The sequence below is a fragment of the Capra hircus genome, chromosome 4 (assembly GCF_001704415.2).
Source record: "Capra hircus breed San Clemente chromosome 4, ASM170441v1, whole genome shotgun sequence".
In the NCBI taxonomy this organism is placed as follows: Eukaryota; Metazoa; Chordata; class Mammalia; order Artiodactyla; family Bovidae; genus Capra; species Capra hircus.
Window position 1 is genome coordinate 34687410 of NC_030811.1, and position 27515 is coordinate 34714924.

The 27515-nt window shown below is 37.7% G+C and overlaps 1 protein-coding gene across 1 annotated transcript; it reads right to left on the reverse strand.

Annotated features, from left to right (window-relative positions):
* Window positions 517-27101, reverse strand: ING3 (inhibitor of growth family member 3). The gene is made up of 12 exons (XM_005679388.3): window positions 26942-27101; window positions 26625-26696; window positions 23870-23970; window positions 21890-21955; window positions 11901-11997; window positions 10382-10453; window positions 9513-9632; window positions 6747-6904; window positions 5963-6156; window positions 4022-4214; window positions 2951-2989; window positions 517-1416 (listed from the first exon to the last, which is right to left on the reverse strand). The coding sequence occupies exons 1-12, from the start codon at window positions 26967-26969 to the stop codon at window positions 1300-1302; spliced, it is 1257 nt and encodes a 418-aa protein (XP_005679445.1). The 5' UTR covers window positions 26970-27101; the 3' UTR covers window positions 517-1299.

Sequence of the window (27515 nt, forward strand, 5' to 3'; positions counted from 1 at the left end):
CTATGCAAAATTTCTAGTTTAAATAGCACCTATAGAATAAAACTTTCAGGACTGCTTACAGACATCCTGAAGCTGGCATCACCCTGGTTTAATAAGGGCCAGAGTGATTAAAGAAGTGAATTAACTGGCATACCAACATGTGGTAAAAGGAAAAAGAGAACTGAATTTTAAGCTCCAATCCAAGGGGTCTCTCTACTTTAGTTTGGCCATAGTGCCTCAAGTCAAAACAACTATAATGATTATTTCCGTTTGTCTGCTGTAATTAGACTTCTTTCATGTCCCTTAGACTGAAGGAAAAGCCAGGGGGATGTTCTAGAAAAATACATTTGCATTTCAAATTTACATAAAAATGTCTTTTCCTTATTTTTGTATCACAAATTCCAAGCATTATTAAAGACATAACAGATTACGCAGCATTCTGTGTCCTGGGCCTCTGTCCTTTTGAGATTATGAAAATTGGAAGTTAGTTGGAATTAAGAAATTTTCATTATTAAGTGTGTAAAGTATAAATACAAGTAATTTTTTAAAAACTTTATTTTAACACCTAATACAATTCCAATTTTAAGGATTACTTGCACAAAAAAATAAACACATTTGGTATAAAAATGTTATCACTTTAACACCCTTTCCCCTCAGCCCTCCCACCCCCACCCTCATGAACTGCACTCTGTCTGGATGCAGAAACATATAAAGACTAATGGCCCAGATTTGTTTTTACCTACAGGAGTTTCTGTTTATGTACCCAGGTACTCTAGAGGACATCAGCCCACTTTATCACATGAACCATTTCCTTCAGCCCGCTGAATTTAGTTTCACAAAGAAACAAAGCTTATTATGAAGGCATTTAAAAAACCATTATCTTTTTAGAAGCACTTTTTTTTTTTTGCAACCATTTATATACAGTGTTACATAACAGCTCTGGAGTACAGTACATGCAGCAGAACATACCTGTTGAATATAAAATACTCTTCTTAAAATCTTCATCGTTGGAATTCTTCGAAGTCTACATTATAGAATGCCCATTACTTGGAGAAAATGGTTGAGGAGTACAAATGTCTGCATATGTTGGCCACTGAAATAATCCAAGGCTAACTGGAATAATATCTGGAGCACACCAGGAGTGCATAAATAATTTACTTACATTATTAAAATACAACCCATAAAATTTAAGTTCAAGATCTTATAGGATTGTCTATGTAAATCCTTTAAGTGGCTGCCTGCAAATGCACTGCTGCTTCTTTTTTTAAAGTCCTATATAAAATGTTGAAGCTTTTTTCTTCCACAAACGAAATGGCCTCCTTATTTGTGCCGACTGCCTCTCCTCTTCATGGCAGCAGTGCACTGTGGACAGTACCATTTTCCTTTGGGGGCCTCTGTCAATCCAACACATCCATAATGGAACCATTCTATGGGGCACTAGAATGCAAAAATGCCAAGTAGTTTTTAGTAAAAGATTAGGAAGTATGTTAACACATGCCCGCCCAGCAGATTAAATATTCATAATTAGATTGATGGCAACAGAACTTAGACATCTAGGAGACAGCTTTATAGATCATTTAGTCCAACTGGTAGGGTTCAGAGATGAGGAAATGGAGACACAAAAAGTTATATGCATCTTTGTTAACTCTGAGCTTCACATAATCTACTCCCATAATCTTAAAATAATGAACACAAATCATTAATTTTTGTTAAGATGGAGAGTATGTGGATACTAACTCACAAGGACAAGAAGTAAGATGGGTCTCTCCCATAGCAGATAAATGTATTTTAAAAATTTTGTTTAATATTCAGCCTTATTTATTTCCTCATAAAGTAGAACAACCTACTTGTAATTAAAGATGTAAGGATTTCCCTGGCTTTCCTTTTTTGGCATTTATCTATTTCTAGATATGCAGAGGAAAAGAATTCCACTGTGTAATATATTAAGTGGTTCTATACTCTGACAGAAAATCTTAGCACTCCAAAGAGCACAAAATGAGAGGGATCAGAGAGAGTGTGATGCAGTATTCATAGAAATCTCATTCATCATTTCCACCAAGCATCCCAGAAGACAGTTTACAATGTCTTCTTGGGACGGTTTTGCAGTTATCATGAACAGCCCACAAGTGGGTCTGCAGAAGGAGGTGGAAGGAGAGCCTTTTCTATGTGAACCATGCTATGGGGAGTCTGGCAGGTCAGGGAAGTACACACTTCGGTGTGTCAACCCTGATCAATCTTCAAATTGTTTTAAAAATTTTAAACTCTTATTATCAACCTTAGGAGCCTGACATTATTGATTAGCCCTTCTTTAGAATTCAGGCTTCTGTCACTTCTCTGGAGGAAAAGATAGACAAAGGTAGCTAAGCAGTGTGACAGTAAGAAGGGAGTGGAAATTACTAGACAAAAATATTCTCAGCATTCAAGAAAAACGTATCTCTAACCCAAAATAAGCTTCAAGGGAAATAAACAGGAATTCTTTTCTTCCAAACCTTATTTTTTAATATCAGAAATGGCTCTTATTGGCTGACACCTGCAGAGCACAGCAGGAAATATACACTAATGGGAGAACAATAACCCACATAAGAACCCTCACCTTTGCATCATTTTTCCTGAAAGAAAGTACTGCTCTAAAGTTCCAATTCTTCATTGTGATAAGAGAACCAAATCCTAGCAAAAAGAACTCTTTGGCAAACGGGGAAAAGGGTGTTTCTAATTTTCATACAACCTGATGCCTTTTGAGAAATGTAATCTGCACATAAAACCATAAAATTAGCTTTAAAATAGTTAAAATAGGGAATACATTAAGGGACACTATCTTATTTGGGGGAGGAATATTCCAGCCTTAATATAATTAACATAACTGCAAACCTGTCTCCTTAGACTGAGACACACTAAACAAAAAATATACATTCCAGTAATAACAATGTGAGACCTGTTTTTTCATTCCTAAGTAGAAAAATTTAATACTTACATCTTGGTTATCACAGCCCACCATCTCACCATAGGATACCTAGTTAAAAGAAAATTAAATATTTTTATTATGACTATATAACAAGCACCTAAATTCAAATAATTGTTTATGATACTGTAAAGAAAATAGAGGGAAATACACAAAATATACAACTTAATTAAGAAACAGGGCATGTAGCTTTATACAGTTTATCATTTTTTTTTTTTTTTCCTGAAGGATTCTTGGGGCTAGGGGTGTACAGCAGGATAACACAAAAATTACATGCTCTTTGACTGTCTATAAAAACTTGTTCTATAAACTACCTTGACAAAGGAGTTAATTTTTTGAGTGGTTCCTTTAATAAAGATTTTAAGTTTATTTCTTGGTTATATACATAAAGTTTTGTTTTGTCCTTTTTTTTTTTACTTTTTCTTGGGTCATGTTAGGTCATATATATTTTTGCAGTCAATAGTCCATTTTATTGAAACTTCTAAATTATCTATTACATGTCATTTCTCATTTTTCTTTTTGCTTTTCATCACTAGCTGGAGAGTATGTGGATACTAACTCACAAAGACAAGAAGTAAGATGGGTCTTTCACATAGCAGATAAATGTATTTTAAAGATTTTGTTTAATATTCAGCCTTATTTATTTCCTCATAAAGTAGAACAACCTACCTGTAATTAAAGATATAAGGATTCCCCTGGCTTTCCTTTTTTGGCATTTATCTATTTCTAGATATGCAGAGGAAAAGAATTCCACTGTGCAATACATTAAGTGGTTTTATACTCTGAGAGAAAATCTTATCACTCTGAAGAGCACAAAAGGAGAGGGATCAGAAAGAGTGCGACACAGCATTCATAGAAATCTCATTCATCATTTCCATCAAGCATCCCAGAAGACAGTTTACAATGGTCTTCTTGGGACGGTTTTGCAGTCATCATGAACATGTCTTTTTATCAGAAGCAGGAAGAGGATATAATAAAAAGCCAAAGGTATTTTACTGGAGTAAAAAGAACACTAAAAAAAATGAAACAGCTCTTTTCCTATTTTATTCAGATTATGCTTCTACAGACATGTCAGACTTTTACCTGATTACAAATGCAGTATCGTGGTTCGTTTGGGTCATAAGTCCAATCAACCTGACTGTTGGAATCAGATTCTGGTACTACTGTTGTTTGTTGGGAAATTTCCTGTACAACAGTTGATGAGGAAGAACATGATGATAAGGAAGAAGAGGAGGAAGAAGATGATGACTGTTGGCTTGAAGACTTGTTGTTGTTTCTGAAAAAGCAGTATCAGTTTTATTTGTTGAGCATCCAGAAGAACTTAATTGAGAATAACTTCTAATTAATGGTATGAAATGAAATAACAGTAAATATACAAAATACTCCTTAACCCTCAAGCCATCTGATAAATGGATTTAAAAGCACAACTGTTTAGAGCAAAAAGAGCAACATTTTTCATAATAGCTTATTTTTGTTTCAGATTTTCTTGTTTTCTGGAAAACAAATATATTTTAAAAATCCTTTTAAAATATTTCAAAGTTTTTAGAATAAACTTTTAATCTGTTACTTCTTACCACTGATTTAAAGAGTAGGCAATACTTTTAAGAATTAGTTATGGCTTCCATACAGACATTCTTTGTATTTTTAAGCAAACTGAATACTCTTGATCAGAATCAAAAATACAAATACACGTAAGCATTTGATGAAAATGATAACCATCAACTGATATGTGAATACTCACCTGTGTAGAACATGAAGCAGAGTGTGTTAAAATTCACAAGAAATTTACCATTACACATACGCTAATAAGTTTTAAAAATATGAAACTTTATCATCAGCAGTTATAATAAATTTGGGTCACTAAATGAATTTTTACATATTTAGGGTTTAGATATTTAGCACTTTTGTGGTAATTCTACATTGATCATTCTTTCAGAGATTCATCCACAGGAAGCACAGGAACACAGAAAATACAACATTTACTGACAGAAAATATATTTAAAAATAAATTGATACAATTACAATATAATTCTTTTGGACTAGCAATTGAACTTTCATTATGTATGAACACCTAACACATGCAGGTACTTTGGAAAGATGGTGCCAAACGCTATTAAGTTTTCATATGTGTGCTAAATCGCTTCAGTTGTGTCTGATTCTTTACGACCCTATGGACTGTAGCCTGCAAGGCTCCTCTGTCCATGGGATTCTCCAGGCAAGAATACTGGAGTGGATTGACATGCCCTCCTCCAGGGGATCTTCTGGAACGAGGGTCATGTCTCTTGCACTAGCAGGCAGGTTCTTTACCACTAGCGCCACCTGCGAAGCCCCTTTCACATGTATGAGTTCATACAATCATCCTAAGAATCGTATCTATAAAATCTAGGGATATTTTCATAATTTCAATTTAGGAGACATAATACTAAGGACTAAGACAATTTGTTCTTAATTAAAATGAAGACCAGAAACACATGGCAGAATAAGGGGTTATAAGTTAGAAAAGGTTTCATTAAATGGTGTATCTTAATGAACAAAAGAAAGTAATGAGAGGTCATCTATTAATAACCACAATTTAAGACTTTAGAAAAAGTAAGGTTTCTTAGAACTTTTTAAGGACTTTGCCTCTTTCAAAGTAAGTCAGTGTGAAGTAAATGTCATGTCTTCCCACCTCTCCAGAGTTCATCCTGACCCATTATATATATATATATATGCATGTGTGTGTGTGCGTGCGCCTGTGTGCTGAGTTGTGCCTTACTCTTTGTGACTCCATGGGCTATTTTCTGCCAGGCTCCTCTGACCATGGGATTTCCCAGGCAAGAATACTGGAGTGGGCTGCCATTTATGACTCCAGGGCATCTTCCTCCCCAGCCAGGGATTGAACCCGGGTCTCCTGTTTGGCTGGTGGATTCTTTACCACTGAGCCATTTGGGAAGCTGCCTCTGTTTACTACACGGAAGCCCAGCTGGATGCTAGGTAGTCTGCACACGCAGTAAAGGTATGAGCTACTATAACAATAAAACTTACTTGCTCTTTCTCCCACTCCTTGAGTCGGCTGTTGATGAGCTGGCGTTCTGTGTTAATGTAGTCATGAGCGCTGACGATGATGAATAGCCAGCTGCTTCCCGGGGCATGGAAAACTCTTTTCCCAGCTGAAAGTCATTATTCTTAAATGCTTCATAACTGGCCTTTAAACTTGATGTCCTTCGTCCTTCTTTCATCTTAAAAAAGGCAGTCATTGATATTATTAATACATATAAATATGCATATTTTCTTTTGTCTTACTATTTACAGCATTATTTTGGCTTACCTAATATTATTTTGTTTTAAACCATTATGTTCATCATCGTAATTTAAGTTATTTTACAGAAAGATTTAGGATTAGTTTTTACCCAGTTACGAGGTAACTACAGAATGGGTAACTTAATTTGGAATATAGATAGCCAGCACAGAAGTGAACAAACTCAAGGCAACCTAAGTTCTGAGGCTACAGAGAAGGCCCTGGAACTGGAAGAAAGAATAAAGTATTGTCCCAGCAGGAGCTGTGACTTATAGTCAGGAAAATTAGTGTCCTGAGCAATTACTGTGAGAAGCAATCTGCACAAGATTGTATGAATCTGTTTTTGACTTTTCACTATCAAATTACTGCATATTTATTTCTTTAAACATCAGCTATCATAAAACTACAATTAAAAATGAAATTATCCAATGCAAGAAAACTCTTTTTGTTCACATCAAGTTATTTCTACTAGAGTCTGACAAGGATTCAGACAAAACTTCACACTCTGTATCCAAATCCTTTCTTTTTCACCTGAGCTGTAGCTTGAACTGCTTGAGCTGCTGCCATGGTAATTGCCCCTGCACCAGTTCCTGAAGATAAGGAGCCAATATTATAGGATGCCAGCGGTTGGGAGGAATTCACATTGTAAGCGTTGTTGGAAGCGGCCGTGGAATTATTATTTCGACAACCTGTGTAGAATTAAAGAAGGAATGAAAATGGTTAGACAGAACAAAATGTTAGTGAGCTCAAAGTATATTACTTCTCAGCACAGATATAATCATTAAATTTAAATTTTCATGTCACATTTCTTCTTCTTTCTTCTTATAATAGACTCTAACCAGGTAAAGAATCTGTATCAGTTCAGTTCAGTCGCTCAATCGTGTCCGACTCTTTGCGACCCCATGAATTGCAACACACCAGGCCTCCCTGTCCATCACCACCTCCCGGAGTTCACTCAGACTCACGTCCATCCAGTCAGTGATGCCATCCAGCCATCTCATCCTCTGTCATCCCCTTTTCCTCCTACCCCCAATCCCTCCCAGCATCAGAGTCTTTTCCAATGAGTCAACTCTTCACATGAGGTGGCCAAAGTATTGGAGTTTCAGCTTCAGCATCGTTCCTTCCAAAGAACACCCAGGGCTGATCTCCTTTAGAATGGACTGGTTGGATCTCCTTGCAGTCTAAGGGACTCTCATGAGTCTTCTCCAACACCACAGTTCAAACGCATCAATTCTTTGGCGCTCAGCTTTCTTCACAGTCCAACTCTCGCATCCATACATGACCACTGGAAAAACCATAGCCTTGACTAGACGGACCTTTGTTGGCAAAGTAATGTCTCTGCTTTTGAATATGCTATCTAGGTTGGTCATAACTTTTCTTCCAAGGAGTAAGCGTCTTTTAATTTCATGGCTGCAATCACCATCTACAGTGATTTTGGAGCTCAAAAAGATAAAGTCTGACACTGTTTTCACTGTTTCCCCATCCATTTGCCCTGAAGTGATGGGACCAGATGCCATGATCTTCGTTTTCTGAATGTTGAGCTTTAAGCCAACGTTTTCACTCTCCTCTTTCACTTTCATCAAGAGGCTTTTTAGTTCCTCTTTACTTTCTGCCATAAGGGTGGTATCATCTGCATATCGGAGGTTATTGATATTTCTCCCGGCTATCTTGATTCCAGCTTGTGCCTCTTCCAGCCCAGTGTTTCTCATGATGTACTCTGCATAGAAGTTAAATAAGCAGGGTGACAATATACAGCCTTGACGTACTCCTTTTCTTATTTGGAACCAGTCTGTTGTTCCATGTCCAGTTCTAACTGTTGCTTCCTGATCTGCATACAGGTTTCTCAAGAGGCAGGTCAGGTGGTCTGGTATTCCCATCTCTCTCTTTCAGAATTTTCCACAGTTGATTGTGATCCACACAGTCAAAGGCTTTGGCATAGTCAATAAAGCAGAAATAGATGTTTCTCTGGAACTCTCTTGCTTTTTCCATGATCCAGCGGATGTTGGCAATCTCTGGTTCCTCTGCCTTTTCTAAAACCAGCTTGAACATCTGGAAGTTCACAGTTCACGTATTGCTGAAGCCTGGCTTGGAGAATTTTGAGCGTTACTTTACTAGCGTGTGAGATGAGTGCAATTGTGCGGTAGTTTGAGCATTCTTTGGCACTGCCTTTCTTGGGACTGGAAAAGGGAATGGCAAACCACTTCAGTATTCTTGCCTTGAGAACCCCATGAACAGTATGAAAAGGAAAAATGACAGGATACTGAAAGAGGAACTCCCCAGGTCAGTAGGTGCCCAATATGCTACTGGAGATCAGTGGAGAAATAACTCCAAAAAGAATGAAGGGATGGAGCCAAACCAAAAACAATACCCAGTTGTGGATGAGACTGGTGATAGAAGCAAGGTCCAGTGTTGTAAAGAGCAATATTGCCTAGGAACCTGGAATGTCAGGTCCATGAATCAAGGCAAATTGGAAGTGTTCAAACAGGAGATGGTAAGAGTGAATGTCGACATTCTAGGAATCCACGAGCTAAAATGGACTAGAATGGGTGAACTGAAATCAGATAACCATTATATCTACTACTGTGGGCAGGAATCCCTCAGAAGAAATGGAGTAGCCATCATGGTCAACAAAAGAGTCTGAAATGCAGTACCTGGATGCAATCTCAAAAAAGACAGAATGACCTCTGTTCATTTCCAAGGCAAACCATTCAACATCACAGTAATCCAAATCTATGCCCCAACCAGTAATGCTGAAGAAGCTGAAGTTGAATGGTTCTATGAAGACCTACAAGACCTTGTAGAACTAACACCCAAAAAAGATGTCCTTTTCATTACAGAGGACTGGAGTGCACAAGTAGGAAGTCAAGAAACACCTGGAGTAACAGGCAAATTTGGCCTTGGAGTACAGAATGAAGCAGGGCAAAGGCTAATAAAGTTCTGCCAAGAGAATGCACTGGTCATAGCAAACACCCTCTTCCAACAACACAAGAGAAGACTCTACACATGGACATCACCAGATGGTCAACACCGAAATCAGATTGATTATATTCTTTGCAGCCAAAGATGGAGAAGCTCTATACAGTCAGCAAAAACAAGACCAGGAGCTGACTGTGGCTCAGATCATGAGCTCCTTATTGCCAAATTCAGACTTAAACTGAAGAAAGTACGGAAAATCACTAGACCATTCAGGTATGACCTAAATCAAGAATCTGTATAATTAACCTTAAATGCTGTCATTCCCCTTTATTTTAATAAACACCCAAAAAGATACAATCACATTTAAGATACTAAACTTACCTAGCGTATTTTCCTTAGAGGCATCTGATGTTAGGGTAGATAAAAGAGCTTCAGATTTAAACTTCTTTTCAGGTAAATGATCTGTTGTCGTATGGTGAGAGGTTGGATTATATTTCCTTTCTGAATATAAATAAAGAATTTATGTGTTATTAAATTTTAGAGAACTATGGGCAAGGCATAATACATTCATCTGATTATAAACCAAAACAACATTGTTTTCTAAGAAGACAAGAGAAACAGAACTCTGTGCCACATGTCTTATTAACAGCTGACTGCTCAGACATTTAAAAAACTTCAGTAGCAAAGCAGTGAAGTAAGCCATGATGCATACTGGTTTCATATATAACATGAGAGAATTTTTTTTCAAAACATTACCTACAATTTAAAATATTTTTTAATCAACCTTTCATATCGAATTGATTTGTCAAAAAAAAAGGCATCAATACAGTCAATTTAGTCAGCTAGCATCTGACTAAACCACTCATTTACTCACTAACTCAACCATTTGAGACTTTATTATATGCCAACAGTAGGCTAAGCACTTGAGAAAGGATGAAAAAGAACACTCCCTAGAGAGAATCAGGTTATTTGTATCTAGAGAGTATACACTGCTGTTAGTACCACACAGTCTTCCTTTGAGAATGCCATGCAAAACAGACTACCTGTTCCCAAATCAAATATGCTCTTCCCAAATGAAGAAGATAAATCTGCCAGTAGTTGCAATGAAAAACTGTATCTCACAAAATAAAAGAAAGGGGAGGGTATCTGTTTCTCAATCAGCTGTGCAGAGCTAATGAAAGAGAATATACAGATGATACAATGAATTTTTAATTGTTTTTAAGATTTTAGCTCTCCTAAATCATACTTACTCTCCACTGGAGTATGTGAGTGAGCATGGTGATTGTTCACTGGCTGTGAAGGAGTGTCTAATTCCAGAGATCCTAAAAAAAAAAAAAAAGAGAGAGAGAGAGAGAGAAGCACAGAGATACATTGCCATGAGATGTCACCACAGAACTTTACACACCAATCAACTACAGGACTGTGGACCCTTAACCAGCAGAGGACCAGCAAGCTCTGATGTCTATGCCTGTACCATTTTAGTCAAACACATTAGAGGGTCATCACTGCTGATTTTACCCTGCGGCAATCTCATCCTCTTTCTAAACAGTAAGTAACCCATTTTTTATTATTCACCTTTAAGTACAAAATGGGTCAAGGCATGCTAATGTCTGGCTGAGGAATTCACCACATTTGGTACCACATAAGTGGACGAATGGATGTTATAATTTCATTACTGATGAGACCTAAAAAACTCAACCTAGAGTTAACTGAGTTGAAGACCTTTTAATGGGAGATACTGAAGTATCAGGCGATGGGACATTACTATAGGAAAAAAAATTCTTTGATCATTAAAATGATATATGAATGTAAAGACTTCTAAAAGAAGTTAGGGACTTTGCTTGTGAAACGTGATGCATAGAATCTCTACCTCTAAACTTAAATATACTTTTAAAGAAATGTCCTCAGTTTATCTTGGTCCCTTGAGATGAAATTATGGCAGGGCACAGGGTGGAGCAGTTTTCATAACTTGATCTGATGACTTTGATATGTTTGTGTCCTTACAGAGGATGCTTCATTAACCTCCCTGAGGTACTGAATAGGCATGGATTTACTGCTACTCACAGCTATTATCAGCATTTCAAGAAAATAAAACATTTTATTTTGTCTCAAGATACTTATCATCCTCAGATAGGATTCCCCTGAAATGAAAGTATCACAAATAAATTAGATAATCGTCTAAAGTGATGGACCTATTTGGGAACACAAAAATGCAACTATTGTACCAAGATGGATTCATGTGTGGTTGCTGCCCTAGCTGACCTGTAGAGAGTATATGAATAGAGATATATGTAACCTAACACTCTCAAGAAACCTTTCATCCATGTGTAGAACCAGGTATATGTTCTTGCTACTGATATGCACCAAGAAAAGAGATGCCTGAACCTTTAGTTAAATTATACTAGAAATCGGCCATAATACTGACTTGATTCAACTAACATTTACTGAATGCCTACTCAGGGCTTACCATGGTACCATCTGTTTTTATGGACTCTGTCTATTTAGGCTGAAGAGCTAAATTTGTTCAAGAAACAGAGCTCATGTCTCCATTTTGGGGAAATCTCCTGAGTTAAACCCTAGGAATGATAAGAGTAAATTATAGCAGGAGATCAAGTCCAAACAGTCCAACTGCTAGGGACCAAGTGATCCCACCAGGTGCCTCTGTCCACCAAGGACCAGGATCTGAGAAGTCTCTGTGGAACCAGTGTCTCCTCAGTGATGTGCACATGTATTGTCCAATGGTGATGGAAAAGTGTAAATTTTACTTACGCCTCTCTAATATCTCTGTAATCCCAGCATTATCAGCTTCCAGCTCCATTTTAAATTTAGCCAGTTCCTGATCCAGCTTTCTCAAGTGTCGATCTACCTGTTTCAAAGAAGATCAAAGATAACCACCACAATTTGGGACACTATCAAAGTGTCGGTTTAATGAGGAAGCCTAAATCTTTACTTCTTTTAGTGCATCTGCTCTGGATCCTTGAGCAAGTCAATTAACCTACACTACAGGTTTTTATTCTATAAAATGAGGTTGCTAGGCTAAATACCTCCCAAGTCTCCTTGAATACATTTTAAGAAACCAGAATTGCAATTTGTCAGAAATGTCTGGAGGAAGTAGGCTATGAAACATAAGCAAAGATGAAGGGTGGGTGGCATAGGAAACTTTTCATATATGCCTCGGGATTACTTTCAGCCTAATCTCCTCCTCCTTATAACAAGACCATCCACACTGCCAGACCATAATAACTGTTACTTACAGTAAGGAATGAAAGATCCTCAGTCTACAAACAAAGAGCCTCCTATACTTTACACATACATTTCTCTAAGGCAGGAAAGCATACCATTATACTTGTAAACATTTATGTAAAGAGTTGAAACAAAAGGGGTTTTTAGCCAGAAAGTTCCATTCCACAAAAGCTTGGTCAAAATGGTTTTATTGAAATACTGTCACACTTGGTTAAGGTGGCAAAATTGTATATTCTCATTCACCTAGAGATCTCTGGACTGACTTCTGAAAATTTTATAATACCTCAAACTAGCAACAAGTTTTCATGTATTTTTTTAAGCTTAATATTAAATATCTTGATACTTTTTCAAATTTACTGCTTTGAAGTCAAATCAAAAAAACAAAAAACAAAGTCTTGAAAAATATTCATGTCATATTATTAGCAATACCTTTTTTCAAATTCTAATGTCCCTCTTAATCACTGTCATAATTAAGAGTAACTTTCTTACAAATATAAAAATGTCTCCAATACCTTAGAGGGCAAAAAGATTAAGTAAGACTTTCAATGAAATTATGTGTACTTAAGTGAGGGGTTAGGTAAGAAGAGTACCAAAAGACAATCTGTGGGTGTTAGATGCCAGGACATGTGTTTGGTGCATTAAAAGGACTATGTTTTCTAGTCCTTGCTCAAACCTTTTGAGATAGTACTGTCTCCATTTCATAAGCGAAGAAACTAGACTCAGAAAGGTTAAGCAACACCTGCAAATTCAATAGCTAATACATTATAGAAACAAGATTTAACTCTGATCTGTTTGTAATAAACTGCACTTCACTGTTTATACTTAACATTGCCTTCTGAATTTCCACATGCAGAAGCCAATTTCTCAACTGAAAGTAATACAATTCAAATTGAAAAAACATAAAAATATTGTCTTTTTATATTTTGTATATTAACAGCAATCATTGGGATGCTGGTTTGTGACTTTTCAGTAATTCAAAGCCCAATTTTCCTTCCATCTTCACACACGTGTTATTTTTCAGAGCTTGGTAGAAGCTGCAATTACAATATTTAAAATCCTATAGGGTCATATCAGAGAAGGCAATGGCAACCCACTCCAGTACTCTTGCCTGGAAAATCCCATGGATGGAGAAGCCTGGTAGGCTGCAGTCCATGGGGTTGCTAAGAGTTGGACACGACTGAGCGACTTCACTTTCACTTTTCACTTTCATGCATTGGAGAAGGAAATGGCGACCCACTCCAGTGTTCTTGCCTGGAGAATCCCAGGGACAGGGGAGCCTGGTGGGCTGCCATCTATGGGATCGCACAGAGTCAGACACGACTGAAGTGAATTAGCAGCAGCAGTAGCAGCATAGGGTCATATATTGTAGACACATGCTCCTATTCAAAGAACCTGCAGGTAACCAAGCATCCTTTAATGGAACCGCCCTTTCAATAATAAAGTGTGAACACAGACCTCTTATTCAAGAATATCGCTTACGCTGTCAAAATTTAATCTCAAGGGAAATCAGAAAAAATACTCATGCTTAAATTCCAAGTCTACTTAATGCAATGAAAATACTCCACCACCTTTCTTACCTACACCTATATTACTAATAAATACTGAGTTCCTATTGTGTGCATGGCGCTGGGTAAATGGACAATACCTGAAGAATGAGAGAATCCCTGCCTTCACAGGAATTAACACTTAACTGACAAATCAAGATTTATATAAGATTTTTAACATAACGGTATAAACAAAAAATAAAGTCTCCTAGATGTAACAAAAAGAAAACAAAGGGTCAGAAGTCGCACATAAAGAAAAAACATAATATTGGGATCCTGTAAGCATAAAGGAGCTATGAATATGTTAGTGAAGAGTGGACTGTCTTCAAATAGATGGAAGGAAGGAGTAATAATTAAAGAACTGAAGAATGTATAGAGATACAAAGACAAAAAGCATTTTTGTCAGCAGTGTAGACAGTATAGAGGTGATGCCTGCATAGGTGCAGACAGTACACAAGACAAGTGTTAGAACTTCGCTGGGAGGGTGGGGATGGGGTGACATGAAGAAAGGACACATACCTCCCTAACCCATTCCATCTCTGCATTTAAGAGCCCCTTAATTATATTAAAGACAGTACTAATAAAGTTTATTATACCTGAAAATATGGAAATAATGATGGAGTTCCCAATACTAGATAGCTCAGAAAAAGCAATGGGACCCAAAGAATTAATAACTCAAAAAACCAAATTCATGATTAAAATAAACAAAGACAGAAAAGCCTCAACCACACCGTGGTGGGGAGCTCTGTAAGGTAGCTTCCAATTAGTCCTACCTCCTGGTAGATTAAAAAAGATTATGAACTGATTACTATTATAAGCAATTATCAGACGATGAGAATTCTTTTTATTCGAATCATCACTGTTGTACTAAATCAAATTTGAAGCTGGAAAGGAAGCAGATCACAAGATTTAACTTTAGCTATAAAGCACCAGAATATTTAAAACAGTATTAAACAGCCATAGCAGGAGCTGAACTGAATGTGACTGAAAGCTATTACTACCTATTGGGCTGGTCAAAAAGTTCGTTTCAGGTTTTCCTATATCACCATTTGGAAAAAAACAAACAAACATTGTGGCCAACCCCACATGTGACTCTGAACAGGTAAACCACCAGTCCTAGCTGATCACCATAACAGCCCCAAAGCTATGAGTCAAATCTAGAATCTAAGTTATTCCATCCCTCCACCTGACCCTATAAGATGGCTAAGATTGATTTATGGTAGCAAACAGGGTACTGAGACAATTGAGAAACTTTCCATTAACCATAGGTTTCCAACACAAGGCTGACCACAAAGCCTAATTATTGATTTGTTCCCCAGTTAATGTCAATAAATGTTAGCCACAGACGTTTCCTTATTCTACAACCCTAAATCATAACTTACAACCCCAAAGCATAACCTCTTTAAATGTACTATCCTTCTGACCTTTTCAGACACAAAGGAAATTCTGTCAAGATTATTTTTCAACATATTTAAGATCACAAAAACATTTACGTCACACGTGGCCTCGGAATGAAACAAATAAATCCTCAGCCTTTAATTATTTTTGCATAGAGCTGTAATCCTTTAGCTTTGCTCTCTTGTCTCTCCCAGTTTTCCAGTATTCAAATTTCAAAATGTGTCACCTGATGGACTCAAACTGAACTAACCATAGCTTCTTAAAAGTTTTTCCATGATTTTATGGCTTCCAATACTGACAAATTCTGAAAGTTAGATGTTGAGTTGCCTTTCCCAATGAGCACTCAGTCTACAATGTTCCAAGCTGAAAACCATGGCAATAAGAGATAAATTTCTATTCATGAAGAGACCGACTAACAGTGAATAAGGAGGGTAAACTGCGGAAGAAAGGAAATCATGGCAAATTATTTCTCTGATCATCTATCATGAAAATGATTCTTCACATTCTGAATTATATTTAAACTGGATAAAAATTTGATCCACCTTTAGGGTGAATCAAATAGTTAAGGCCTTAGCACATAAACCACATCTAATCATTCTCCTAAAACACAATAAGGATAGGAGACAAATCAAAAGGTCAAGTTCACACAATATATTTCCTTAATTAGAGTATCAGATGAGGAATTCTCAAATTTATAGGTAAAATGTGGGCCTGAAATATAATCATCTGAGGAATAAACCAGGATATAAAAAAGGAGCAAGTTCAAGGGTATTTAGGAATGTAACAGGCTGCTAAAACCATTCAGGCATTCACAAAAAGCTCAAGCTTTATCACAGTATATATAAATCACCTTTATTAGGTATTGTAATCTAATACGGCCTTATGACAGTGACATCTGGCTGAGGAACACAAAAAAAGTGTTTAATGACTATAAGTATCAGGATTCTAGAAGGAAATTATTTTAATAAGATAGGGTTTTTTTTTTTTGGTCTGTTAGTCAAATTTCACTAAGCCTACTTAAAGTCTTCGTTTGTTTCAATTAACGTCTAACTTCAAAATTTCTTCATTTGTGAATATTTATGTGGTCTCTTTTGTTTTTCCTTAATAAATGAGGTAATATGGTGCTGGTCATAGGAATAAAAAAATTTACTACTGTTTTAAAAGTAAATAAACTATTTCAATGAAAAAGAATACAATTAAATACTGTGCCATAGAAAACATTGAGAGGCAAAATCAAACACAATTAATTATACTGAAATGCTGTATCTTAAAATCTGTAAAAATAATACCTGCTTACTTTACACTGTCAAAATAATAATATGCTTCAGTTCAGTTCAGTTCAGTTCAGTCGCTCAGTCGTGTCCGACTCTTTGCGACCCCATGAATCATAGCACGCCAGGCCTCCCTGTCCATCACCAACTCCTGGAGTTCACTCAAACTCACGTCCATCCAGTCGGTGATGCCATCCAGCCACCTCATCCTCTGTTGGCCCCTTCTCCTCCTGCCCTCAATCCCTCCCAGCATCTGAGTCTTTTCCAATGAGTCAACTCTTTGCATCAGGTGGCCAAAGTACTGGAGTTTCAGCTTTAGCATCATTCCTTCCAAAGAATACCCAGGGCTGATCTCTTTTAGAATGGACTGGTTGGATCTCCTTGCAGTCCAAGGGACTCTCAAGAGTCTTCTCCAATACCACAGTTCAAAAGCATCATTCTTCGGCACTCAGCTTTCTTCACAGTCCAACTCTCTCATCCATACATAACCACTGGAAAAACCATAGCCTTGACTAGACGGACCTTTGTTGGCAAAGTAATGTCTCGGCTTTTAAATATGCCATCTACTGCTACTGCTAAGTCACTTCAGTCGTGTCCGACTCTGTGTGACCCCATAGACGGCAGCCCACCAGGCTCCCCCGTCCCTGGGATTCTCCAAGCAATAACACTGGAGTGGGCTGCCATTTCCTTCTCCAGTGTATGCAAGTGAAAAGTGAAAGTGAAGTCGCTTGTTGTGTCCGACTCTTGGCGACCCCACGGACTGCAGCCTACCAGGCTCCTCTGTCCATGGGATTTTCCAGGCAAGAGTAGTGGAGTGGGGTGCCATTGCCTTCTCCAAAATATGCCATCTAGGTTGGTCATAACTTTCCTTACAAGGAGTAAGCCTCTTTTAATTTCATGGCTGCAATCACCATCTGCAGTGATTTTGGAGCTCAAAAAGATAAAGCCTGACACTGTTTCCACGGTTTCCCCATCCATTTCCCATGAAGTGATGGGACCAGATGCCATGATCTTCGTTTTCTGAATGTTGAGCTTTAAGCCAACTTTTTCACTCTCCTCTTTCACTTTCATCAAGAGGCTTTTTAGTTCCTCTTCACTTTCTGCCATAAGGGTGGTGTCATCTGCATATCTGAGGTTATTGATATTTCTCCCGGCAATCTTGATTCCAGCTTCTGCTTCTTCCAGCCCAGCGTTTCTCATGATGTACTCTGCATAGAAGTTAAATAAGCAGGGTGACAATATACAGCCTTGACGTACTCCTTTTCCTATTTGGAACCAGTCTGTTGTTCCATGTCCAGTTCTAACTGTTGCTTCCTGACCTGCATATAGGTTTCTCAAGAGGCAGGTCAGGTGGTCTGGTATTCCCATCTCTTTCAGAATTTTCCACAGTTGATTGTGATCCACACAGTCAAAGGCTTTGGCATAGTCAATAAAGCAGAAATAGATGTTTTTCTGGAACTCTCTTGCTTTTTCCATGATCCAGCAGATGTTAATATGCTTAGGCAAAGCCATACATACAGTCTTCTCTAAACTGTATTCCATGCTTCAGTTTAAAATCCTTCACTGGCCTCCCGCTGCTCTGAAACTAAGAACACTGCTCCACTGGCTTTTAAGTTCTACAAGTGTTGGGTTCTGCATGTCCCTCTCATACCACTCTTCTTCTTTTTCAGGACACACCAACCACACTGGCCTCTTTCCTGGTTTAATCTGTCAGACCCTTTTCCACCTAAGACACTGCATTTGGTCCATCATCTGCTTGAAATGTTCTTCCTTAAGGTTGTCACATGGCTGGCTCTTTCTCACCTTCCAAGTACTACCTCAGAGGTCACCTCCTTAGGACTATGCTTATCCTGATAAGCAGACTCTTCATAGCCTCCCCTGGTTATTCACTCTTTCCCCCTCTTTCCACAATGTTTATTTCCTTTATAGCACTTAGCAAAGTCTCCAATAATCTTTATTTAATAGTTTGTCCTATTCACTGCCCAGCTATATCATTACTGCCCATTCTGCACCAGTGACCACTCATATCTGGAGATCTATGAATATTTGCTGAATGAGTGAAAGTTATACTCTCCCACTATGTAGAACTGTACAGAGAGAAGTACCACTGTTTACTTGGTAAAGGATCTGTAAATAAAAATTATTATATTTTGACACTTACACTACATCCTGTCCATTCACCTCTGCAGCACAGAGCAGTCTAACCTTCCATATGTTAAATGCTACAGGAATTTAATGAGGGTGCATAATTGATTTTTAACATTTTAACAATTATTTATTCATGAGAAATGATGTTAGTGAGAGAAGTAAGACAAGAAGCTAAGAGTTAACTCTTAACACAATGACTTCCAGGGCCTAGCAATTCTCAGATAAGATGAATATACTCAGAGGAGAAGTCTGAACTTGAATAATAATTATGGCATAATTGCTAAAACTAAGTGTTCACGTGGACAAGTAATGGAAAAATGTTTCTCAGCTTGGGTGGTGAGTGGGGATTGGGGACGAGAGAAAAACTGGCATTTGACAGAACAATCCTTTACCGTGTGGCATTTGGTCTCATCAGCCTCTGGAGTTGGGGATGAAGATGAGAGGAAATTACTTCTACAAGAATACCAAGAGAACAGAGTAACAAGCAATAAAGGTCAAGGACAGAACCCTTTCGAACACCAACCACTCTGAGCAATACCCAAGGAGACTGTGAAAGGCCACGAAGGTGGGAGGATGGTGAATTAACATAAAATCTCAAGAAGGATGGGTTATACACTAAGGATATCATGGTCACCTGGAATAGCAATGAGTATTTAATGAGACACAAGGAGAAAGAAGAGGGGGAGGGAAGTAAAAGAAAGGAAAGGGGAGGGAAAGGATGGGACAGAGACAGGAAAGAGTAGAGAAAAGACAAAAGGCAGTCTTAGAAATAAATCATGAGGGAATGGGGGGAAGAAACAGGTTTAACTTGGCAGAGCTGAAAGGGATGCAGTGGCTTCAGGAAAGTAGAAAACTTGTTAGAGAAATGAGATGAAGTGAGTTTATTAAAAAGTGAGGGTCTACGATCTGCCAAGCTATGAGGTGGGTGGGTGTGGGTGTGTGTGTGTAGACAGATACAGGTAAGAGATACAGAGACAGGTGTAGATATATATATATAGATGTACCTATATTTGTCTCTGTATTTCTATCTCTCTCTGTTGAAAGAGAGAAAGAGAGCCAGAGAGCGATTGATCCAATCTTCCTGGAAGGCGCAAATCAATACTGTGACTTTACAGATAAGGAAACTGAAGTTCCAGGATTATATCACTTTTCCAAATTCCTGCTGTCAGTGAAGTGGCTGAATTCACATCTGCATGAGTCCATTACGGGTCCTTGGTTTTTAACATATTCATTACATTGCATTCACTTTGTTACATCACTATTTATTATTTCAATCTCTAGCCTAAATAATCCATCTCCCTCATAAAACCCCTAATTTTTATTTTTATTCCATGTTTTTCCATGACCTCTGAGTGAAACGCTTTCCCCTCAATATTATGCTGAATCCAGGCACCTGAGGTTCTAAATAAATTCTGTTCAAAACTCATCTCATACCCTCTAAGAAGCCAATAGTAACTCTGCTTGATTTAGTTCAATCTTTACCAGATCCCCTTAATATCCAAATGTATTCATGTTTATTTATTAACATGTTTCTATAACAGGCTCTCCATTTTACTGTGGGCATGTCTTCCCAACTAGGTAACAGGCACCTTGAGGTCAGGAGCATTTATAACATTTACTCTTCATTCCTCCACTGTACCTACATAAAACTCCATTACACCAAGTACAGAGTCGATGAACAGTGTGGTTTGTAAACAAGAGATGGATACACACACACATTTATAAAAGCATATGTTTGTTATACATACTTTTTCTAAATGCATGAAATACTTTTAATAAAGGTGTAAAAGTAGTAAAATAAAATAGAAATGAAAGATTATAACCAAAGAACTACATGGTTTAAAAAGCAGGTAGTTTTTAAATAAAGTGACAACTAGTCACTATATGTGAGGAAGAATGATAACAAACAAATTAGCCTGTATTCAAATATAAATGTCTTTCTCTTTATTTATAGACTTAATTCAAGACCAAAACAATTAAGAACTTTATTTGGGTTTCATTCCACCATAAATCAAGCCACTAGCCCACTCTACCCATCTTTAGGCAGCATCTTTTATGAAACTGTTTTTAGAGTAACTGATGGACAGGGAGGCCTGGCGTGCTGCGATTCATGGGGTCACAAAGAGTCAGACACGAACTGAACTGATGAACAAAAGAGCCTAGGTTGTTACAGCCATTAAAATACTTTCACTATATAAAACAATTAACCATTTTCTGTGGTTTTATATAACATATATTTTCTAGTTTAGTATAGCACTCACAATGCATAGCATATGGGGTATGTACCTTTTATCTGTGTCTTATTCACCAATGACACCTATATTAACATGTACCCGTTCAATAAAAAAACTGTACCCAGACAAGACTACAAAAATAAGATATGAATCAATATGCTAAAGCAAATCAAAAGGAAACATTTGTCTCCAGCTTTAACTTGCTTTGAGGCAGAACCAAAAAAGAGCATTTCCTAAAACATAAACTTTGGGACACGCTGTACATTAAAACAAAAGAAGAAGAAAGACTATAATTATAACAACCTGAGAAATATTGCATATATCTATCTTCTTAGTGATTTCAATCATTAAGAAGTGCTGCTGCTACTGTTAAAAAAAGAAAAAAGTTTTTCAAGTTTATTTAATCTTGTATTTCCCAGTTTTGCCACGTGTGCCAGTTGTTGAGTACTATCTAATGAATATCACTTAATAGACAGCTGAGTACTATCTATTAACAGATTCAAATAAGTCCCTTTTTCACTTTAATCAAGACTACCAAGAACTGTCAGCACAATCCCCTTAGGTGAGTTCTGCCACAGAAACTATCTCAAGATGTTTTATCAGGCAAGTAAACACACTACCTTAAGAAGATAAAAATTAGTAAAATAAAGTTAAACACCTATTTTAATACAAAAAAAGCCTCACATCAGCTACAATCTTACAGTGATGTAGATATGGCTAAATGTAAGGTTCTTAACTTACTGACTGTGGACTCTCTCTCTTCCACAAAGAAATCAAAAAGTGGACAGTGAACTCTGAAGTTAAATGGGATCCAAAGAGCAGTAATTCAGTTTAGTCTGTCCTTCCTATTACATTTAAGTCAACACCACTTAAAACATAATCCATAATTCAAATACTTATGGCTATTAATTTTTACTTACCAAGTCATATATCTGGTTTGCCAACTGAACCTTCTCGTCTGCATCTTCCAAAGCTTTATAGTAATCCTGAATAAAAACATTCATGTTTCAGGAACAAATTAATAATTTAAAAATCTGTGTATCCAGGACCTATAACTGCATTTGCATTATCATGGCTTGTTATCACTGTCAGTCATTATAGGGCTTCCCTGGTGGCTCCGATGGTAAAGAATCAACCTGCAATGAGGGAGACCTAGGTTCAATCCTTGTGCTGGGACAATCCCCTGGAAAAGAGAATGGTTATCTACTCCAGTATTCTTGCCTGGAAAATCCTATGGACAGAGGAACCTGGTGGACTCCAGTCCATGGGGTTGCAAACAGTCAGACATAACTGAGTGACTAAGCACTCAGGAACATACATTATACATGAGCCATAAAAATCCAGTTAGGTATAGGGTGGGGATGGGATAGTATTAGAAATTTTAGACAACAACCAAGGATTAAAGGATGATGTTCAGAATTCCTAGAAAAGAGATAACAAATAAACACCATCCAGGTCTAGCTACACTAGTAAAAACTAGGTCAGCCAAAGAGTAATTCTTTTTCTTTAAAAATAAATGTTACTTAGGATTCATCTAGTTTGTAAAGAGTGTTTACACTCTCCATTTTTAACACTTATTATAAGCAACGATTGAAAGGCTTCTGACCTGCACATCCATTGTGCAGCTGCTCTGTGACTCTCATTTTAAGCTAGGTATCAGTTCTCTCCAGTATAAAATAAACTATTTTTTCTTAAATTCTATGAATTTCCATGAACTGTCAAGAGTTTTTAGGGTATATCCAGGCTGTGCTGCACCAGAAACTTAGTAGGAAAGGGGATGATGAATGACTTTAGGATGTATATGTGTGATGTCTATACTCACACACACTTGGGCCTCCAGGTATCCTGCAAGTCAGGGTTAATTCTACAAAAGATTCTCGTGTTTTTGTTCCTAACAGAAATAATATTCCCTTCATGTAGTAAAACAGATAACACAAGTAGTTTCCAAATTTCTTTCTCAGTTGATTCTTGAATAATTCTATGAAGGGTAAGGGTGAGGGAGCCATTATTACTCAGAGATATTAAAGGACATGTCCCACATCACAAAGTCAAACTGCAGAGTCATGATCAAACCCAGGGCTTGTAAATCATTCTTCCAATATGTCCCCAAATTAACTAGACCATATCTCTAAAGCAAACCTTGAGGAGAGAGCTGCTACCCATTCTAATCTGGAAGGGAGCTCTAAGTACTACAAAACTTGTCAGGATTCTGTTCTCCTATGATTCCACCAACATAGGTACTTAGCAATATATGAAATATGCTTCAAGGTTGCTAATTTTCATCACAGTCTGTTGCCCAAATTGGAAGATACTATACTGAGTTGGTCAAAAAGGTCATTTGAGTTTTTCCATTACATTTTATGAGCTGAATGAGCTTTTTTGGCCAACCCAATAGATCTTAAGACAAGGGAACTTTAATTCCCCATAACTAGAATAAAACAAATTAAAAGAAAAAAATGTACTTTTTAAATGGCTTTGTAACTCTCTGATTAGTCACTGATTATTGAAACACTTTTCTAAATTACCAAAATGCTTCAATGTTTGAAAGTTCCTACACCTGAAGCTCTAAAATGTAATGAATATTAAAATGTCTTCCTCAGCTGTGCTGTGCTCAGTTATGTCCAATTTTCAACTGCTGAAAGTCGTGTTCAGTCTTTTGTGACCCCAGGGACTGTAGCTTGCCAGGCTCCTCTGTCCATGAAATTTTTCAGGCTAGAACACTGGAGCAGGTTGCCATCTCCTATTGCAGGGGATCTTTCTGACCCAGGGGTGAAACCCGAGTCTCTTAGGTCTCCTGCACTCGCAGGTGGATTCTTTACCGTCATGACCCCTGGGAATCCCCTATCTTCCTCGGAGAGTTCCAGTGTTTACAGATAAATCATCCAGAGCGTTGAACACACCTTTTTGATGGAAGCCATTTGTTCTTCTCGCCACTCTGGCTTATTTTTCTTTGCATTCATGAAGAATTCACTGACTCTTTGTTCTAGCTGATCCATTGCATCTAGGACATAATAAAAACATTTCATGTTTAGATGACCAAACTCATATACTAAATATACATGCTTTGATGTGAAGAAAGATGTGATGTGAAAATATCTGACTACATACACTCTTTTACTTGGTCTGTAACTTAAATATGTCACGTTCTAATAAAATAAATGAATAAATATATCTTAATTATCTTCATAAAGAAAAGTTATAACCTTCCCTACTGACAATTTATTTTTGCAATTTATTTTGTAAAATATCTGATCACATACATTCTTTTACTTGGTCTGTAACTTAAATATGTCATGTTGTAATAATATAAATATGCTTTATGTAATAATATATATTATACTCTAATATATACTATAATAATATAAGCATACTTTATAAATATATTTATAAATGTGATATATATATAATTTACTAATTACCTTAGTAAAAGTTATAATTTTCCCCTAATGAAAATTTATTTTTGTTACTTCAAAACTGTTTCGGATATTCAAAGTAGTCAGCAAACGTAGATAGATTCCATCCTATAGTTGTTGACTAGTACAGGCTTGGGGTCACAAACTAATGATATTAAGTCAGGCAGATGTGCCCAAATACAATTTCTTGTTGAAAGCACTACTAGATAATCTTCACTTTTCTTTCAACAAGAAAATGTGATAAAAAGGTTTTAACCTTTTGCTATATACCATTAAGCACCACATATACAATATTATTTATTTGAGGTAAGTTTTTTCTGAAATGTGTGCTAAGAACAGTCATTTATATGCTAAAAGAGAAAAAATTAAAGGGATTTTGTTGCTGGGTAAACTAAGGAAAACTTTTTACTATATTGTTTGGGAGCTTTGCAGTGCATAATAATGTATCTCTTACCTTACAAAGAGGTATCTTTTGTTAATTCATAATACCTATTAAATTTAGACAATTCTAATTATTGTAAAAAATGAAAGTTTAAAAAAACCTCTGATTTATATAATCAAGTCGAAATTGTTAGAGAACTTAACATTTGTGATATAAAGTACAAAATAACAACTACCCTTTATTGAAGGCCCACTTTGTATCAGGTACTAAACATTCTAATTTATGTGTTTCTTCTAATCCTCAAGACAATAAAAATCCCTCAGAAGTGGTAATGTGGTCAAGGCCAATGAATTAAGTCAGTAAAGCCCTAAAATGAACTCAGATCCATCTGATGACTATGCTCCATCCTGTAGAAAACACTACTTTAGCAAATATTTAGCATTTCAACTACATTAAAGTTAAAACGAATTTTGTGAGCAAGGTGAAGAAATACAGAATTCAGACTTCTACACTACAATGTGAACAGCAGGTGACTTCCATGATGTATCACCTTGCATTACGTATCACATAAAAGAACAGTCATGATCACTGGGTATGGAAGTATGTGCAGCGGTGATAGAGAAGTGGGGGGACAGGCTCTTAGCTACCTCAAGATTCCCACTCTGGAACGTTCTGTTCTCTTTCCGTGATACTCCTTTCCTCCTTATCATAGCCCAAAACCCAGATCTTCCCCTAACCATACTTTTCTAAGAAAATCTGTCAGCACAAGAATTTACCTCAATCTGAATTCTATTTATAGTCTAAATACAGCCAGAACACAGGGGATCAAGATATGTCTTCTGCAGGAACAGCCCTTAAACAGTTAAGGAGTACTTACACTTCTCCAAACCAAAAGAGTGACACACAGCCAACAAAGCACACTGGGTTATACATTTTAATTACGTATCACATAATTCATTTCACATTCTTAATTTTTAATATAGTGTATCTACAAGACAGCTGGATAAGCTATATTATACTCATTTCACAAAGGGGTAAGGTGTGTGAGGTTCTTTCAGAGCATGATGGACTACAAGGGTACTGAGCACTGTATTCGTGTTTCAAAATTTTGCCTTGTATTTACCATGTTACCTCTAAAGTTATTTATTCTCTACCCTCTCTAAATCAAAAACATGATCATATAAACTAAATACTGCTCTGTGAAACAGCAAGGTTATTTTAGGGAAAATGTATCCAGACTACCAAGCTATAACCAAAAGAAAAACAAAAAAATTTTGCTACAGCAGACAAGAAGCTTTACTGTAAAATTTTATTTCCTTTCCCATTTTGACTGACAAACTATCATACTGTTTGACAGTTGAGAATGCATCCTTTATCATGTAACTTTTCAAATGGGACATTCCAAGTTCACCACGGTCTCTAAAGAACTACATACAACCTGTGCTTCTATGTGTTGTCCGCTCTTGAATTTTGCCTAGCATGAACTTTAACAGAAATAGAAATGCTGAAATCTACGTTCTACACATAAAGTCTCAAGTCAAAACCTTTGCAACATTTATGCCGATGTGCACTAAATCGTATCTACATACTCAAAGAAAGTACAGAAACTTTTATTGCACAGTCCCAAATTCGAGAAAGGAGCATACATGCTCTAATGCCACCTTCTCTTGTAAAAGTCAGGAGAAAAGTAGTGTGGTAGACAGAAGAGGCAAGATTTGGCATTGCCAGTTCTTTTTGACAACTCCTTCTGTACTAGCGAATGAGCCGGAGGACAGCCAAACACCAGAGCCGCTGACGTCGATGGCACGTAAGTCTGTCACTGAACGCGCGCAGCGAACAAGGGCAAACGCGCCGACTTACTCTGCACCTGCAGGTCCATCTCGCGCATCTCAGTGAAGCGATCCCTCAGGTCCATTGGAAGCTGCTCAATCACTGTCAAAGGGAGATTCCGTCAGAGGGGCGGGGCCAACGGCGAAAGTACGCGCTTACGTCACTGCGTGAGTGCGTGCGTCGAGGGGGGTCGAGAGAGCCCGCAGCCCACAACGAGGCTGGCAGTTACCGTGAGAAAGAAACATCCCCCGCCTCCCCCTCCCTCCCGCCATCCCGCCAGCCGGTCTACTCCCGCCCTCACCCGCCCGCAGGTACCCTGGACTGGCCAGCCAGCGCCGCCCACTCACTTTCCAGATAGTCCTCTAGGTACAACATCGCGGCCCTTAGAGCTGGGGGAGCGAAGGGGTCCAGGGGTTTATTTGTGTCACTCGCTGTCGCCGGAGTTTTGTCCCTTCCAATATGGCGCCTCCGCTAGCAGCACCCGCTCGGCTCCGGCAGAAAAAAAAAAAAAGAAAAAAAAAAAGCACTTTGGCGCCTGACGGCGCTTGCCTCACCGCCGCCCGGGGTGATCATTGGCTGGCTGAATCAATGACGTAAACCGACTGGACCCCGCCCCCGCGCCCTTGTGGGAAGTGTAGTTTTAGTCCCTCCCCAACAAGCTTGAACTTGCTGGCAATTCTCCACGAGAAAACTACAAAAACCAGGCGCCGGTGCGAGCCGTGCGCCGCAGAATCTGAAACGCGGTGCCGCTATTTATTTGTTGATTTTTTTCACGGGGGATGACGGGAGTTGTATGCTTCTGCAGAACACAACTGGGAAGAACTTTTCACCTGTTCTTTCTTTCTGTGATTCCATGCCCCGACGTTTGTGAGTCATGGATTTCAAGTAGTGCTAGGCAGACGGCGAAGGTTCCAACGCTAG